The 18,767-nt window shown below is 31.0% G+C and overlaps 2 protein-coding genes across 2 annotated transcripts in view; both read left to right on the forward strand.

Annotated features, from left to right (window-relative positions):
* Positions 1–3,814: 3,814 nt before the first annotated feature.
* On the forward strand, positions 3,815–7,807 carry LOC126736297 (venom acid phosphatase Acph-1-like). Its single transcript, XM_050440587.1, has 7 exons — positions 3,815–3,968; positions 4,026–4,130; positions 4,181–4,414; positions 4,464–4,649; positions 6,324–6,444; positions 7,360–7,565; positions 7,622–7,807. Exons 1-7 carry the CDS (start codon positions 3,876–3,878, stop codon positions 7,775–7,777), a joined length of 1,101 nt encoding a protein of 366 aa, XP_050296544.1. The 5' UTR covers positions 3,815–3,875; the 3' UTR covers positions 7,778–7,807.
* A 3,482-nt stretch (positions 7,808–11,289) lies between these two features.
* The window catches only part of LOC126735952 (cartilage oligomeric matrix protein), a 42,594-nt gene continuing 35,116 nt past the window's right edge, over positions 11,290–18,767 (forward strand). The window contains exon 1 of the mRNA XM_050440076.1: positions 11,290–11,505. Within this exon, the coding sequence (XP_050296033.1) occupies positions 11,424–11,505 (82 nt within the window). The 5' untranslated portion in view covers positions 11,290–11,423. The remainder of the gene's footprint in view (positions 11,506–18,767) is intronic.

An 18,767-nucleotide genomic window follows, 5' to 3' on the forward strand; every position in this document is an offset into this window, starting at 1 on the left:
CTGATCAGACTGTCAGTCGTGAATAAATGACTGAGGGGATTTTCGGGATCCTGAAAATCACATCAGTCATTGGGGGCGGAGTCAAAAGATTGATCAAAATACTGACCGTGTGAGGGCGAGACTGTCGATCATTCCAACAGTCATCAGTCTGAATTGCATCGTGCACCGTGCAGAGACAGAGGCAGAGATAAGTTGAGTACCGTGCACAATGGAAGAAACTCAGGAAACAACCGTTCTGAGCTCGATAGCTTCACCTGATTTGTTTGAAGCAGAAGAAAAAGGAAAAAAATATATTTTAACGCAATTTATAGACCTATATAGGTCTATGCCCGAATTGTGGAATTCAAATATATCTGAATATTTTGACAGAGATAAGAAAAGAAGAGGATATGAAGCTCTGCATGAAATTTTTGTGCAGTACAAACCGAATGCGACCATTGACGATGTAAAAAAACAAATCAATACGCTAAAAAGCAAATTTAGGCGAGAGTTAAAAAAAATTAAGAATTCCAAACGGACTGGAAGTGCAACAGACGATGTGTATGAACCAAGCGCGTGGACTTTTCATGCACTTCAATTTTTATCTGACGTGGAAATACCAGATAAAGGAAAAAAATCCATGAATCGAAACAAGCTATGTAAAAAAAGTTTAAAAGTTGTTTAAGCCTAGTTTACCCAAAATATAGTGACTAATGCCTAATTTCACTTATAGTAGTGGGAGAAATTATGGCAGAATATTTTAAATCCTCGAATGATCTTCCAGTTGCCAGAAAACGCAAAGTTACTGCTAATCTTTCATTTGCTGATATAGGATCCCTCATGTTTGTTCGTTGTTTATAATATAAGGCTTAACCAAGTCCAAAAGTTAGTTGTAGACTACACTTGTTATTCGAAAATAATTTTTGTAATCCTCGGGGTTTGTGTCTTAATAAAACTTAATAAATTCAGATAGGTATATTTTTCACGTTGACTAATCCATTGCTTAATCCAGCGTCTCTTTTGCTTATTACGTTTAGCACTTGTTAAATGTAAAATCATAATAGCAGCGCAGGCTTTTTTTTATAATCCATAGCAAAATAACTAACAGATAAATGACGCGAACGAACACGCTTTAACTGCTTTAAGCAGCATAGGATTGGAGCAAATCAGCAGATTGGTGACTGAACACACTTCAAGAGACGATTCGAGCAGACTGATGACTGATAGAAAATACTGATCGTGTGAGGTCGCGTGAAAAATACTGACGAAATACTGTCAGTATTTAAGACTGTCAGTAATACTGATCGTGTGAGGGACCCTTTTACATCGTCGATGATACTTGCTGCAAAATAGAGATCTTATAAAAGGCCAAGAGGAAGATCCCGATATACAGATAATTCTAATTGACGGCAAAGAAGAAAGAAAGCAAATATTTGTGCATAAATTTCGGATTTTGGAGAAGAGGAAATCCATGTCGCAGAGAAAGCAGAGGGTTTTTATGAGTCAGTACACTTTGAAAAGATTGCTAATGACGTTGCCGGTCCGTTTTCTGAACCGGCAGAAGCAGAGAATAAGTACATTGTAGTCGTGATGATCTACTTCAGTAAATGGGTTAAGGTATACCCTCTACCAAACCAATAAGCCTCTACTAACGTTAACACCTTAATGAAAGAATATATCTGCCGCTTTGGTGTACTTTTAGAACTATATTTGAATCAAGGACGAAAATTTGAATCCAATTGTAAGGCGCTTGAAATCGAACGGGGACTACTGCATTATACCCGCAATCAGATGGCATTATGGAATAAATTAGTATATAGATCGAATGAAGGAAGCGTATGATGTCAACGCCAAAAACCAGAGGTAGAATAACAGTGACTTGGTTCAGCTCTACGTCCCTAAGAGACGGAGGGGTCTGTCACTGAAACTTCAAACAAGTTGGAAGCCATGAACGATATTCTTTAAAGAATACAAAAGCCACTCAAGTACTGACGGTGAACTGCTGCAAGTTTAAAATTCGATGAATTCATGGCTCATCATTTATGGCCGGAAGAGTCGGTACGGCGTGGCCTGTAAGCTGCAGTAAGACTTGTTTACTGCTTCACCTAAGTACGCTTTGACACACTGTGTGGCTAAGGATTTACAAATGTTTGGAGGAATTACTGAGGTTTTTCTTTTCTTAGAAAGTTGGGAAAAAATTCAAGAGCTGCGTCGATCTAACCCTAGAGTCGGGCAAGCGCTCGAGAAAACCGATGACTAGACTGGGAGAAAGATCTTATAAAGAAAGACCTTATACCTGGTTACCAAAGAGGCGTCGCATTAGGAACCAATCTATAAGGACGTTTGGGGTGCTTTGTGTTCTCTAAAGGGGAAGTTGCTTGCCCAGGATCTGAGAGGCCTAGCAATTCCCAGACTCGCATGCGGACTCGTTAGTTAACAGTGTTCGCTAACGATTGAGGACAGTTGAAGTTAGATAATATTTCCTACAAAAATACGGGTTCGCGAAATTTGCGGTAGACTTCAAAGTTATTTTGGCATTTTCGACATTTAAAATTCGCGTTTTTCTTTCTCCTTTTTTATTGAAGTTTAGTTCTATGCAGAGTTAAGTTTCGTAGTTTAGTTTGTTTACGCCATAATGGAGTGGAGCACAGAAAAATCCATACATTTAATAAATGAGTAAAAAAAAACCAGTGTATATAGAATGCACACCTTAAAGAATGTGAAAACGTTTTAAACAAGAGAGGCACCTGTCATGATATGCGGGTAATCCTTTAATTAACTGCAGAAGATGTTGAAAACAAAATGAAATCTCCGTTAGCTGCTGATTGCAGAGAAAAGAAAAAAGTGATTGATTCAACTAAATCAGGCATTGGGACTGATAATATTTATATACCCAAATAGTATGCTTATAAGCATATGCAGTTCTTGAACGACATAAATAGACTCAAGAAAACAAAAGAAGCTTCAGATATGTATAATAAAATGAATAAATAATGAATGCATAATGATTAGATAATGAAGAGCAAAAATGCAAAAACCGATAAATCATAAAAAAATCATCTTTAAGGCGTTTGTTTTTTGAAGATTTTATTTAGCATTTTATGAAAAACAAATTTCACCAAACTCTTCGTAAACTTTTTGTTAGCGAGCAATGTGTTAGCGAACATTGTTCATGTGAGTGAGGACCCGGCATAAAGAGGCGCGTCGTCGCTGAAGCGCAAGTGACACTTTAAATTCACACAGTTCAAGTTCTGTTAGGAATATTGGCGCGATATTTAAATTGGACATATAGTAGTAAATAAATATGGTGTAAATAAATGTTTCTAGTATCGTGTTTAGTGTAAATAAATCAGTTGACTTGAAAGGTAAAAACAGTACACTATTTTAACCTAAGCTTACATCTTACATAAATTTATATTTTATTTTAATGTTTTAAACTTTTTTATGTGCCTTAAAAAAACCTAGTTCTTAATGCCTATTTATGAAAGTTTTAAATTTTTTTCTTTATAAATCGCATTAAGTAATTCATTTGTAATATCATTGGATCACCCATATGCTAAATAAATACATTATTATTAATACATATATTTATTATTATTACATTACAACTTTTTCGTATAAATTCATAGACGAATACTTCAAATTATTAATTTCCACCTCATGGAATATTAATAAGACTATTTTTAAATCCGCTATTTTGAGGTTGAACTGACAGCAAGCTTAATATACTACTTGTAGTTAATAAAATATTATTAATAGATTTTCGCACTTTCCTAATATACTCTATATCCTTTCAAATTAAAATAATCCATACATAAGCCGATAATGAAAAAAAAATGATAACGGGAAATATATAGAATCAAAATCCAACAAAATTACCAATACTAGCTTTAACCATGCTTTTGAAAACATTATTCATTTTGTGTCTCGTATCACTCGTAAAATCATCAACCGATGATAGTAATAATTCCTTGGTTCTAGTACATACAGTAAGTACCATTAAACATTTATTACCATATATAGATTTTCAGATTCATAAATTTTAGCTATTTAGACATGGAAACCGAACAATTGAGGATAACATCTATGATACAAACCCTTATGGGGATGAGTCTTTTTACGCCCCTTATGGATACAATCAGCTAACAAAGGTGGAACACTCACTAATAAGTCTAGACTTATTTATAAAATATTATTTTAGGAAGGAAAACGTACTGAATTTAAAATTGGAAAAGCACTTAGAGAACGCTATGATAATCTGCTAGGATCAGAGTATAATATTAACTTAATAGATGCAAGAAGTACTGTTGCAAATAGAACAAAAATGTCTTTGTTGTTAGTACTAGCCAGCTTATATCCTCCTTCTGGTGAATTGATTTGGAACGATCAGCTTAACTGGCAACCTATTCCATATAATACGTTTGATGTTGATAAGGTATGTAGATTTCATCAGTTCAGAGCATGTATTTATCAGGACATTTTAGGAAATCTATGGAAGAAAAGTTTGCATAAATTACAAAAAAGCTTACAAGAAATTAGTGAAGACAGATGAGATTTTGTCTACCCTAAAGCCTTATCAAGAAATGTTTGATTACCTTACTGAAAAAACTGGTAAGAAAATTCAAAAGGCTAAGAAGGCTGCTGACCTTTATTTAGAATTAATTACACAGGTAAATTTACACTTGTTTATATTATTATTAGTTCTATTTTAAGCAAAAAAAGGTTCTTCAGCAGGAATTTATCATAGATTAGATTTGCCGAAGCAGTATTCATCTCGTTTATTCAGAAAACTCTCTCCAACTTACATAATTTCAACTCAGTACATTAATTCAGTAAATCTTCTTGGTTCTTACAAACTAGAGCTATAGGATTTCCTAAGTTTTTTCTCTAAAAATATCAAGGAGTTTTTCAAGCCCTTTGTCCCAAAACTGACCTGACTTATATATTCCATTTAGCAAAAAAGATTTTTTTTTCATTCACGTTATGATAAGTATTAATAGAATGGAATATGTTATTATAGATAACATTTTCCCAAAGAAGTATAAAAAAACTTTCCTTCTTTTCAGAAACCATAATGATAATTCGAAAACTTAATATTCCTAATTCACTAACTTGGTTGATAAATGTTAATTACTTTTTTTAGTATTACATATCTGAAGAGGATTTTCTATAGTTTTAGAAAGATATGCAACACTTAATTATATGCCTATTTAGAATGACAGAATTTTTTTTGTTAATAGTTATATATCTGCATTGTAAATAGCTAAATTTGATTCTTCAGTAGAATATGTTCATAGATTCAGTTTGTATAAAAGACTTTTGCTGTGACTATAATGATTCAATATCAGACATTTCAAGGGCTCTTCACCATCCTTAATTCAATTTGTACAAGATTTAATGAGTATTATTGTAAAACTTGGCTGATTCAAAGATAAAATGGACGTTAAGCGAGCAAATTCTAATCTTGTGATTATCAAAGAGCACCAAAGTGAGTACCAACCTATCCTATGATAGTGACACTATTCATATGATTTTCAAGCAGTACTAACCGTCAAGTGATTAAAATATTACGACAGTTTGACCATTAGCTCACAATATGTAACTCGCAATACAGTGATACTTTTAGGTTAACAAAATTAATGAAACTTAATTTTGTGTGTTGATTATTATTATATTGAAACATCGCTTACCTTTCAATGAAAAAAATACCAATCAAGCTTAGCAATGGCTTAATTTATTTTAGACTCTTCTATATGAAAACTAACAATTTATTGGCGAAATACTGATTTCAAAGGCGATCGTGCAGACTTAACTGATGCTGAACGCTCTTAATAGTTCGGTAGTCCAAATAAGGCTGTTACATCTTAAAACATCAAAAAAATCTTTAAAATCATGATGGATAGTCGTGATAAATAGCTGGTTTCCTGAAGACATTATATAGTATGGTATCTTGAGATCTATCTCCTAGGAGCTACTGGCTTTTTGCAGATTTCAAAAAGATGCTTCCGGTAAATAAATTTAGCTGTAATGAAGAAGTGATTGCAGAAACTCAGGCTTACTTTGACCAAATCATTCTAAAAAAAGAAATCGAAAAATTAGAGGAGCCTTGCGATACATGTATCACTTAAAGGAGATCATGTTGACGAATAAAGAAATTTTCTTTTAGTAGTGGGTCTTGAGAATTATCGAACTTTGAGTTATACTTATATTTATCAATTTTTGTTCAGATATTTTAACGTTGGCCAGGTATATCAAAGTTAAATTAGAAGATAAAAGATAACTTATAAAAGGCATCTTTTAATGATTTTCAAAAAATACTTAATGAACACTTTTTCTAATTTTAGGCAGCCTATGGTTATCCTCTGGAAGACTGGACCAGCAAATACATGGACCAAATGTATAACATTACAATATACAACTATCATTTATTGGCTTACACAAAAAAATTAAAACGTCTTTCCGCTGGTAAGAATAACGATTTAAATTATACTTTAAAACTCTAAAAGTCATATAATTTACACATAAACTATGGCCTTTGGAAACTTACGTTTATAAAGATGTAATTTCTATGAGTCTTTTTATGTAATATGGCATTTTCTATTCTCATTCTATTAATGTCTTTCGAGGAAAAAGTCTTCTTCATTGATGCATATCAACTGAAGAGTTTGTGAGTATCCTTTCAGAAATTTTATTAGAATCATCATTGGCTACATTTCCTTCACTAATATTCAAGTGGGTATTCAACCATATTACTAATGGTTGTATTGATTGCAATATCTTGTAAAATAATCTTAGAACATTTCCAGACTAATCCAGCATTTTGTATTTTATCTCATATACCATAATTATAGAAATATCGTTATTATTACTTAATTTTATATGTTTTATTAAGTTTTGGCTTTAGTTGAAACTTTCCAAATGAACAAACCTCGTTTAATCCAGAATCTCGCAGAAATTTCTACTAATTTTGTATAAGTTGTTATGCAATTCCTTTTTATTGAGTACAAAAACAATTTATGAGTTAACTCAGATCTTTGATGACTTGGTGTTGCACAGAAATATTTTTTACAGATTCCAAATTATATCATTTAGACTATCAGTGGTAGAAAAATAATTTGGATTAATGATAGCAAATCCTGTAGTTCCTCGAAGTTTCCAAAATCAATGAATCTTTCTCAACTCTTGCCATCTCTTTTAATCCAGAATTTCTTTGGCAATGCCACACTTCTTTTTCGTATCCACTATCCCACTGCAAACCAGTCATAGTTTCTACTCGACATCATCAATTCATTCAACAATTTGGAGTTTAGTGTGCAAGCCATAGAAGGTGTTAGTTTGACTTCAACTGTATTTGTATTTTATTTTAATTATTTTTTTTAGGTTATCTTTTAAAGAAAATCATAGCAGACTCAGAGACTATTATAACTAACCCAAAATCACCCTCAAAAATGTATTTGTATTCAGCACACGAGAAAAACATTGCCAACTTATTAGTGACTTTAAACCTGTTCGACGATATGATTCCAACGTTCGGAAGTTATGTACTAATCGAATTACACCTGATTGATAACGTTTATGGATTTAAGGTAAACGCGGGTTTTAAATCTGAATGTTTAATTACTAATTTTGATTTTGATTACAGTTCTTTTATCAAAACTACAGGAAAGAAGAGCCAGTGCTACTTACAATTCCTGGATGCGACGAATTCTGCCCCATTGCTACTTTTAAGGAACTCGTTTCGGACTATTTGCCTGCTGATAGTTATTGTGAAGTTGGTAGTGACGATGATGATGATTAGAATAATAAATTCTTTTAAAAAATAAATGAATCATGTAGTTTTTTTAAGAGTGCATGATTTTGTAAAATATTCTCTTTTTTGCATCTGAATTTATTTTACTGGTGCTACAATAGAATCTACAATAGGTCTTTGGAAACTTACACTAAACTTATAAAGATGTGTCATCTATGAATCTTTGAAACTTATGTCATTTTATATTCTTCTTATTCTGTTAGTCTCTTTCGAGAAACAAGTCTTCTTTATTAATAAAAATCAACTGAAGAGTTTGTGTTTGTGACTATCCTTTTGTAGCTCTTCAATAGCATAAGTTATAAATTCCAGCATATTACTGATGTTTAAATTGGATGCAATATCTTGTAAAATATCTGTACAGAATTTCCAGACTGATCCGACTTGTCCTACATGATCACAAGGCATTTTGCTTTTTATTTCGTACATCAGATATTAAAATTATCTTTATTATCATTATTAATAATATTACATGCTTCATCAGAAGTACCATTTTTTGTGACAGATTTTGGGACGCTTATTCAGAAACGTTGGTTTCCTGGGCGATTCAGAAATGAGTCTAGGCTGGAAATATTGCTTTAATTTCTATTGACTTGCTACATACGTGAGTTCCAGATTTAGGTTATTGAAGATTTACGTGATACTTGATCTTTGATAGGGGCAAAGTTACTCGCATCAATTGCACTCAAATCTTTTGGGCTTACATTTTCGAATGTAAGCTCTCATTTTAATATTACATGATGATAATTAGTGAAAAAGGAAAAAGCATTCTCATTAGATTTAAAGATAGATTTATGAGAAATTTTGATCCGTTAAGAATTTTGAAGGAATACCTCAACGTACCTCTAAGTTCATTAAGGAAGTAAGAACATTCTGCTGAGTGTAATTTTATTATAATTATTATAATAAAGTGTTTTTTTGATTGATTTTTATAGGAACTGACGGTTGGTTTAAGGCATCTCTGAGCGAGGCTCCTCTGGAGAAGTTGCTTTAGCTTAGAAGTCTTCCAGAGAAAGCAAATACTTTCTCTTTTAAGATCTCCCATAATCTTGTATTGCCATATTTTTTTTGCATACCATTGATATATTTTTGAGATATTTTTTTGAGGATATTTTCTATAATAATAATAATAATAATAATAAAGACTTATAATGTATATTTATTTCAATAAATATACATTATAAATACAAGATTTTAAAGTAATGGCGAAGTCTGGCCCTAAAGACTACTCTAACTTAACTACAAAAAGAAAAAATAGCATATGGTTTTTTTAATTACATAAACTAACAATAATAAAATTAAGATTCTATTCCATAAAACTATAATATAATACTTATAGGTTAAACATAACAATAATGAGGTTTATAGAGTCTTGCCGGGAGAGATCAACAAAGTAATACGTATTTTAATTTAATATTAAGAATATATGAAGAATATATAAGGTTATAGATGCAGGAGCCTATTTAAAATCAAATATAATCTAAGGCTAAAGGAATGTATGTACAATTACATGATGGCATGCCCTCCTACGGTTGTTTTTAAAATAGATATTCCCTAAATTTTTATTTAAATTTATTTACATTTAAAAGTTTAAACTCATTAGGTATATTATTATATAATATCATTAAACAGAAAAGATTTTTTGTAAAAAGTAGATTTAGATGTAGGCATGGTGAAGAATCCTTTATTTCTTATGTTCAAATTATGTACTTTACCCCTAGGGATAAACTTTTTTATTAGTTTTATTATTGAAGAAGTTGATACTGGTACTATAACAATCTTGTGTACAAAATTTGCTGAATGAAGCTTGCACCTATTTGACATGTTAAGCCATTTAGTTTCTTTTTTTGTGTCACTTGTTAGTCACTATTTTATGTGATATATGTTCATTCCTTTTAATACCATATATTAATCTGCAACAAGAATTTTGCATTTTTTGGATTCTTTCTTTTTCTACTAATCGAAGACATGGCATGTATATAAAATCACAGTACGAATAATGGATCAGGACGAGACTATCACACAGTATTTTTTTGAATATAAAATTAAGCGAATATCTTTGGCTGTATATTAATTTAAGAGAAAGAAAAGATTTTTTATTTAAATGCTTAACGGGATCGCTGTAACGTAAATTTTGATCGAGGATTAATCCAAAAGTTCAGATTGACCTGCTGCGCCGCATCGACATAGTTAGATGTGCCAAAATTGTATACAAGCTGTGTGTCGTCAGCGAAATGTATTTCTTCTAGAAATTGTAATGATCACTCTTAATCTAGAATCTTTTTAGCAATCCAATAATTCTTTTATCAATAATGACAGAAATTTTAAGTCGTTTAGTCGTATAAGATGACTTATGCAATTCGTTCCCGCTAAGTAAAAAACCATTAATAGGGTAATTTTTTTCAATATATCAGAACAATTATATTATGATGAAATTGCCATTGCAATTAAATGTATTATGAAGTACCCTTCCCACACCAAAAAGGGTTTGGATTAGAAAACGTAAAGTTCTTGGCTTTACTTGAAACTTTTCAAATAAATAAATTTCTTTTAATCCACAATCTCTCAATGATGTCTACTAAGTTAGTCTTATAAGAGGACTGTTATGTAATTCGTGTCTATTGAACAATTTATGAGTTAACTTTTATCAAATCTTTATTGACTTGGTGTTGCAATAAAATATTCTATTGAGATATGATTGGGACTATCAAATTTTGGTACAAAAATGATCTTGATTAGAGATAGCGGAATCCTGTAGTTACTTGAAATCAATTAAATTTCTTTCAACACTTATCCTCTCTTTTAATCCGGAATCTCTTTGGCACTGTCACAATTTCTTTTTGTATCTACTATCGTAGTAACTCCAAACCAATAAGCAAGTCTACGTTATAAACCCCTATCCAAAAATCATTAGATTTTGAGATACAGGGTGATAAAATTTTAAGAAAAAATCTTATTTTTCACGAAAAATTTGACATTCCTGCAGCTATTTTTCTGAAAATTAGTGGGTAGTTTCTATGTACCTAGTACTATTTTTTAATACATAATTTAATTACTGGTTTCTTATCAAACCTATAGGAAAGAAGAGCCAGTGCTAATTATAATTCCTGGCTTTGACGAATTCTGCCCTATTGCTACTTTTAAGGCACTCGTTTCCAATTATTTGCCTGCTGATAGTTATTGTGAAGTTAGTGGTGATGATGATGATTGGAATTATTAATGGTATTAAAAACTAAAAGAATCATGCAGAGAGTTTTTTTTTAAGAGTCTTTGGTTTTATAAGATATTCTGTACTCTTTCTTGCACCAGAATTCATTTTATTGGTGCTAAAATAGAATCATAGAGAAAACCGTCTAGTCGCCAATTTTTCACTCTTTTTTACGAGTATAGGAAGCAATTATTCTGCACTTTGTCATTTAAGAAAAAAGGCGATTGTGTGACAAATAAGGAGCAGATCGGATTCCGACGAAACCCACATATTAATACACTCTTGTGTGTATAGATCGCTTGGCGTCCTAGTAAAGTACGAGCCACTCGAGTTGTCGTTCCGTTAGTGTCCAGTCGTGAAGCCGCTCAGCAGCATCTTTTAAGTTTAAGTTTAGATAAACTGATATTTGGGTAGTAAGAGTGGTCGAGGATGGCTTGCGGGCCTCTTAGTGTGGCCCTTTGGGTTCTGCTCGGGTCGGTCTTACTTGTGGACGCTATTTCTCTGGACTTAGGTAAGTTTTTTGGATAATAATTTTTATTCAAATAAAATGTTTTACACAATTATAAAAAAGTTTATAAAAAGAAATACAAATAGTTTAAATGGGCAAAGAGTTGCGATCTTGCGGGTATAATTTAACCTATTTTGTCATTATCCAAAGATCTACTGTCGACCGTTTTCAACTTTTAATGTGGCAAGCAAAAATTAGTTTTTTTATAGATATAGGGTCAAAACAAAAAGTTTGACTTTAAAGAAAAAAAAACATTAAAAAAAAATTGGTAATTTTCCCGGAGACAAGACCCAAACTTGATCCCTAGCACCCTATTTATAATGTTTTAAATAAAATTTAATTTTTTCTGTATAAAATAATACATAATAGTAGACTAGAAATATCAACAAAAACCATAAAAAAAAATATATATCGTTTAATTATTCAGTTTAAAAATTTGAGAATTTTGGAAATAATGGAATTTTTCAGTGGCGCAAGCGAACCTTACCTACGAACCTTTAGATGCTCTTTTAACTGATCATTAATTAGTTTTACCCCAGGCGAAGTATTATAAGTATCTTGCAACGACTCAAATTCTTTTTCAGTTCTATTTCAGCTTCTTCTACTTCCATCTGGTGACGTTATTTCTTCTGTCTCAATTCTTCATCATAAAACTTTCTCTTCCTATCTCAATCTGGCCTCCTCCTTAATTTTCTGAGCTTTCTCAATTGCTTCTTGTAAAAGACGTGTTTCTTTATCTTTTTTAGCAACCTGCATTGGAAGAAATGGCATTCATTAGTTAAATGATTAATTCATATAAAAAGTATCCCTTGTACTCCTTCAGGTTTAGCTCTTATTTCTTTTTCTAGTTTTAACTTTTCTTCGGCTTCCATGGTTTTACTTTTTTCCATCAACATTTCTTGCAATTCAACATGCTGCGCTTCCAATTCTTCTTTTGAACGTTTTACGTCCTCTAGCTGCTCTTCTAATTTGCTAAAAATATTAATGTAATGTATGTATGTAATGTATGTAATGTATTATTGTAATGTAATAATATACAATATGTTGTACATATAACAATATGTAGGAATTGAAGGATCATTTCTATTTGTAAAATTTTCTCATCTTGTAGTCTTCTTTGCTTCCAATAAACTTACTTGTTTCCTTTCCATTTCAAATTTCATATCTTTGAGTCGTTGTTTATATATAGTTTATCATCCTTGTTATTTCTGGTGTGCCAGGTTTCCATTTCCTTACGTACAATTCATGGTTTCCAATCTCCAAGTTTTTAATAACTTCTTCATTGGTGGTTATATTTATGAAATATTTAGCCGAGTTGTCCTTTGGTCGGATGACGAGCTTGCTGCCTTTGAATTTGAGATTTCAAATCATGGAATCGAAATGTGAAACCCTGAAAATGTTGCTAACAGTAAGCATACCGTGATGAGCTTAATTAACGTATCTATAATCAACATTATAAATATTAAGACCTAGCGCAGTTATGCTAAGTAGCAGTTCAGTTACGTTAACGTTTCTTATATTAAAATAATAAAGTAAATTATCTCACATCTCCAAATAGTCCATTAATCTCTAAATTGTGTACTAGTTTCAGGTTTTCCAACATGACTTCTTCTCTATGTAATCTCCTGTGTTTTAACAACATATTTGTTATGCCGGTTTTCCATTCTGAGAAAGTCATTATGTGTTGTTTTATTATCCTATAAATGTTCGGTTGCTTCTAATGTTTTTTTATGTTTTCCGTCATTTTTAAGTTTTTGAGAACAGAATAATGAATTGCTTTTAACAAGAGTCTTATATACAGTACATTCATGACCAAAGAGACAAATTCATTTTAAATTCAGTTGTTTCTTTCTTCTTTCATTTTTTTTGGATCGTCGATCAGCATTGTCACTTGCGTCTTTTTTGCAATAAAAGTTTTCTATATAAGGTACCTCAAGTAGAAACGATGGCGTTAAAATTAATTTTTTTTAAATGGGAAACCCTGTATATCATGACATTTTACAATTCTATATATTGATATATTCTGAGTACATTTTGTATCGCATACCATATGCCTAAAAGCGGTTTGTCAAATTTGATATAATAGACTAATGAAACATACGCCATTAAAAAATGAAAATGTAGATAATTTTTGCAACTGATGTTCAACTTCTTGTCCATTTACTTCAATGCATTTTTAAAGTCAGTAAATAACTTGCTATTTTCAATCACTTGCGGATCGATAGTCTAATTTCTTGTCGAATTCTTTGCTTTAAATCATCAACATTATTTAGTCTATTCACATAAACTTTGGACTTTATATAGCCCCATAACAAAAATCTAATGCGATTATATCCGGTGACTTTGGTGGCCTCTCAATCGGTCTTCTTCGTCCAATCCATCTGTTAGGAAAAGTTTCATCGAGAAATTGTAGAACGGCGATGTCAAAGTGAGGAGAAGCTTCTTTTTTTTGCTTCTTCTTTTTTTTTCTTTCTCAGATAAATGCATTTTATTAAAAAATTATTAAAAAATTAGAAACTAAGAACTAAATTAAATTCTTCAATTTTAACAGATCTGATGATACCCAGTTGAGCGAAACACGTGTAATCTGGCTTAGCCTTTATTTACTTGTGAGACCTTGACTTTCTTTATTGTAACTATTAAAACATAACGAGAATAAAACAAATTATAAGAATTGTTTAATAATTAAATAGTTTTCGAAAGTTTGGGTTTGGGTTTCAAACCACATTTATAGTTTCGGTTTAATTTTGAAATATCTAAACTATGTCAACCTTAGTACGACTTAGATCGCTTGTCAAATATTGACATATACATCAAAAAATTTCTAATTAAATCAGATTTTAGAAGAAAAAGGAAAATGGCTTTAATTAAGACTTAACGGCAACATTTGTAATCGGATTATTTGTTGTTATATGAAATAATGTGCACCTCTTGAATTTCTGTTTAAGTTGTCTTAGTGACTGTTTAATATAGGTCTGAAGATACCGTGGAAGACGGCGAAACACGTGTCACCTTTTTAAATATATTTTAAACGCGAGACTTTTTTCCATTAGTTTGTGAGATTTAAGAATTTAATGCAAGTGGTCGCTTTTAAATGAGAGATCTTCTTTGAGGGCTTTTGTTGTTACTTTAACTCCTTATTATATATATTATTTAAATTAGAACAATAGATTATTTTATGACCTTAAAAGTATGGAGTTCCATTTGAAAAATATCAAGTTTAAGTTCATATTTGTTAACTGCACCCTTGAACCTTATGCAAAATCTAATTTACAGTATAGTTTGAAATATCATTAATAGAATATAAATAAATGATATAAAATCATATTTTTTAAATGGTAACCATATTAATTTTTACTCATTTAAATAAAATACTGCAATTTTTACAAGAATAGGGAAAAGCAAATTGCCTAAATACAAAAAATTATCATTAAAAGAGACTCTATTAACTTTGTTTACTAGTATTTAATTCCGCAGACACTCACCACTCTAAATAAAAATGTCTAATCTTGGTATTCTAATAGATTTTAGTATCTCATTTTCCAGTTACATGATTCCCCAATAGGAAGTTTGCTTAAGAATGTTAAATTACTTGCATATGAGATTTCATTATTTGATACACCCACACTGGCGCCTATGCCTATGCTTGTAAGACAGTATAATCTTAATAAATCTCTTTGGAAATAATTGATTGAGTTATTAATTATCGACAATAAGTATTTTATGTTTCATTGATTAATCCCAGGGTCATTTTCTTAAAAACCATAATAATGTTTAAAAAAAACATCATTCTTATCAAGTTAAGATCAACCACATTATATATATATAAAGTACGTCCAATGTAGGTTAGTGAAACAATAATACTCGTTGGTCTTCATTCTTTTAATGTTTTCTCTCTATATTTGGCGAGTTTACATTATGCATGATATATTACTGGCTGCACTTGCACATTGTGTCCCCTATAGTTGCATTTACTATAAATTGACTGTTAACTTCAGATAATCCAACAGATTTTGTAATAGGAATTAAGTACGTATTGCGATATTTTAATGCCATTTCTGTTATAATTTAAATTGGCTTAAGGTTTTTCTGAACGTACATATAACTGTACTATAAAGGTATGTTCGTAAGAATTCTTTAATGGTTATAAGAATGATTGATGTTGAACATTTATATCTAGGATAAGTAAGAGTTTACGCTAATTAGAAGTTTTCCGCTGAGTCATAAATCTATAAAGGAAAGAATAAAAAATTTCTAAAACATACTGATTAGTTAGAGGTATGACAGAAGTTGATATCGTCAAATGTCTTAGGAAAATCTCAATAGATTCAAGCTTAATCTTTTAAAGATTCTAAGAACAATTAAAGATTATATTCGAACCTGTTGATCTGCTCTTTATAAAACCAAATTGTTCAGGATTAAATGTATTTATAACGGTCCATCCCAAATTGATCCACAAACTGCACTTTAGTTAAACGCCTGACCGTTGGTTCCAGACTTGGCTTCATAAACTGACAGATTCGCATTGTTAAGCATTAATTTCTCTCAATGAAAATACCATACTTTGGATTTTCTCAGCTTCTAAAAGTAAGCTATTAGGCAGGAACCACTCCCCACAGCTTCTTAAGCCGCCATTAATTTTACGTCTACATCCGACACAGTCTCACCTCTCACTTCAACAGTTGTATTATTCGCGAAGAAAATATATTTAGAACCTTTAAAACTAAGAGACAGATATTCATGAAAATAAGAAATAGGATTGGGCCAATATTGAATATATTGTATACAAATATCTAAAAGTGTCTTCCCAGACAACAACCTACAACAAGGTATGACTGCGTCAATTTTGTACTATTTTCACTAAAATGATAGGAATCTAATTTTTTTAATAAAAAAGAGTGCGTGACACAGTCAAAAGCCTTGCTGAAGTCGCAAAATAGGGCATTAAAGTACTCTAAGGCCAACACCGCATTCACGAGGTCAAGAATCCCCCACAACTGTGCTCCTCCCCAGTCTGAAGTCAAACTGATGGTCACTGAATAATTTGTTATTTTCAAAGTATTGAACAAGTTGTTTTGACATGATTTCTTCAAATATTTTCAATATAATGGACAGCAATGAAATAGGTCTATAATTTGTAACTTGATCTTCATCTTCCTCTTTAAACACAAGTGTGATAAGAGCTCTCTTTGGAATCCTTAGACAGATGCATGGGTGTACCGATTAAAAACCTTTGTGTGAGGAATATACATTAAAATTTTTACATAAATTTTTATAATATACATAAATTATATTTTTAATTTATATTTTATAAATATACATTAATTTTTCATAAGTTATCTCTCGTATTTACTGTATCTCTCATTTCAATATATGTTTCTTTAAATTCAAATGTGTTAGATATAGAAGTCACATTTCTCAATAATTGAAGTACTGGAGTGGCAAAAGTTGGGATGTCATTTAGCAATTTATGAGCTAACTCTGCAAAATAATCATTGAAATCTTGGGGACATATCACGGTCAATATCACCTTTGTTTTCTGATTTACCTTGTTTGATATTTTTAATTTTCCACATACATTTATCAGGGTTGTTGGAAGAATCTATTACTCAATCATGTTTTTCGCGTATTCAGCGCTCTTGCTGTTAATTTTTAAGGTATGGGGTATTTTTCTTCTTTTCGGCTTTTGGAGTCAATTTTTAATCTTCTAGACATCTAATATAGTTGGTGCTATAGTTGATATTGTTTTAAGAAAATATATTCATTTGGAACTAAATTTCGTGAGTATTCATCTTGATGTATGTACTACATTTGAAACAGGAATTTCAGATCTTTAACATAACTTTCAGATATTCATTATTCCAGGCATTTGTGCCTAATCATTTACGTCTCTTAAGCACTCCACGTTAGTTTTTAAGTCTTCCATAAATAAATCATTATTTATCATGTTTTTGTGGGTTTGAAGTGATTATTTTTATCTTTTAGACATTTTGAATAATTTTTCTTTCAGGCAGTTAAATTTCGTTTACGGTTTTATTTATTTAAGGCACATACCATTCTTTTTTAAATTTTCTAATCATTGGGAATACTTTTATTCTGTATTATTACTTTTACTTACTAAAATAATTTTGATAATAGATCTTTTAGTGTCAATTTTTATGTCTTCCAAGGCATGGAAAAATTATTTTTGCTCTTTCTGCGGCATCTGGAGTCAATTTTTTAATTTTTTAGACATCTGACAATATTTTTCAAGTGTTTGAGGCTTCTGAAGTATATTTTTAGGTATTTCCTTCAGAAATTTCAGTCATCTTACGTCTCTTCCTAGAGTTTTTGGTATTGTAGTGGATACAGTTTTAAAGAAACACATTTTCTTTATTTCACGTAATTTCAGATATTTCACGTAAATTTTCATATCTTACAACTAAAGTTATTTTTCATGCCTTTCAGAGATATAAAATGTTTATTAACCATTTTTAGGCTTTAGGAGTTATTTTAAGTTTCTTCCTTCATTTTCTAATTCTATAGCAGGTTCAGTTTAAATAATGCATTTTTTTGGGAGACCACTAATCGAACAGATATTATAGTTTTCTTTTTTTTAATGTTGCACATTAGTTCTAGATCTTTTTTCATTCTTTTTAGCACTTCTATGTTTGTAATGTAATCCATGGTATTCTGAGCATTCTCCTATATATACATCTCAAATACTTCCAGATTTTTAGTGCTGGTTTTTATGAGTGTCCAGAATTCTACACCATATAATAAATCAGAAAAAACATAACTTCCTAAGTGCTTGCTTTTCCTAGACGACATTTAATTTCTTGTGTATTGTTCATTTATAATGGTTCCAAAGTAGCAGTATTATTGAACAAGTTTAATTCGAGCTCCGTCGATATTGAGATCAGAATGTTGACTGTACCTCGCGATATGATCATTTAATCTTTGCAGTACTTCCAAGCTATCTGCTATCACCATGGCATCGTCGGCATATCGAATATTATTGATTATGAATCCGTTGATTGACTTCTTCTACTTTGTTAGGGGCTTTGCTAAATTTTTTTCAGAATATAAGTTAAATATCCCTGTCTATTGTATTGATCTCATGTTGTACTTTTATCTGTTCCATTTGATCTCCATAAAGCTTTAAATATTTACTCTGATTCCAGTAGAGATTTAAAATTAATCTGATATCTTTATCGTCCAAGCCGGCCTCTTCCAAGATATTGATTGTATGATATTGAACGCAATCAAATCCTTTCTCATAACAT

The sequence above is a fragment of the Anthonomus grandis genome, chromosome 5, assembly GCF_022605725.1.
Source record: "Anthonomus grandis grandis chromosome 5, icAntGran1.3, whole genome shotgun sequence".
NCBI lineage: Eukaryota > Metazoa > Arthropoda > Insecta > Coleoptera > Curculionidae > Anthonomus > Anthonomus grandis.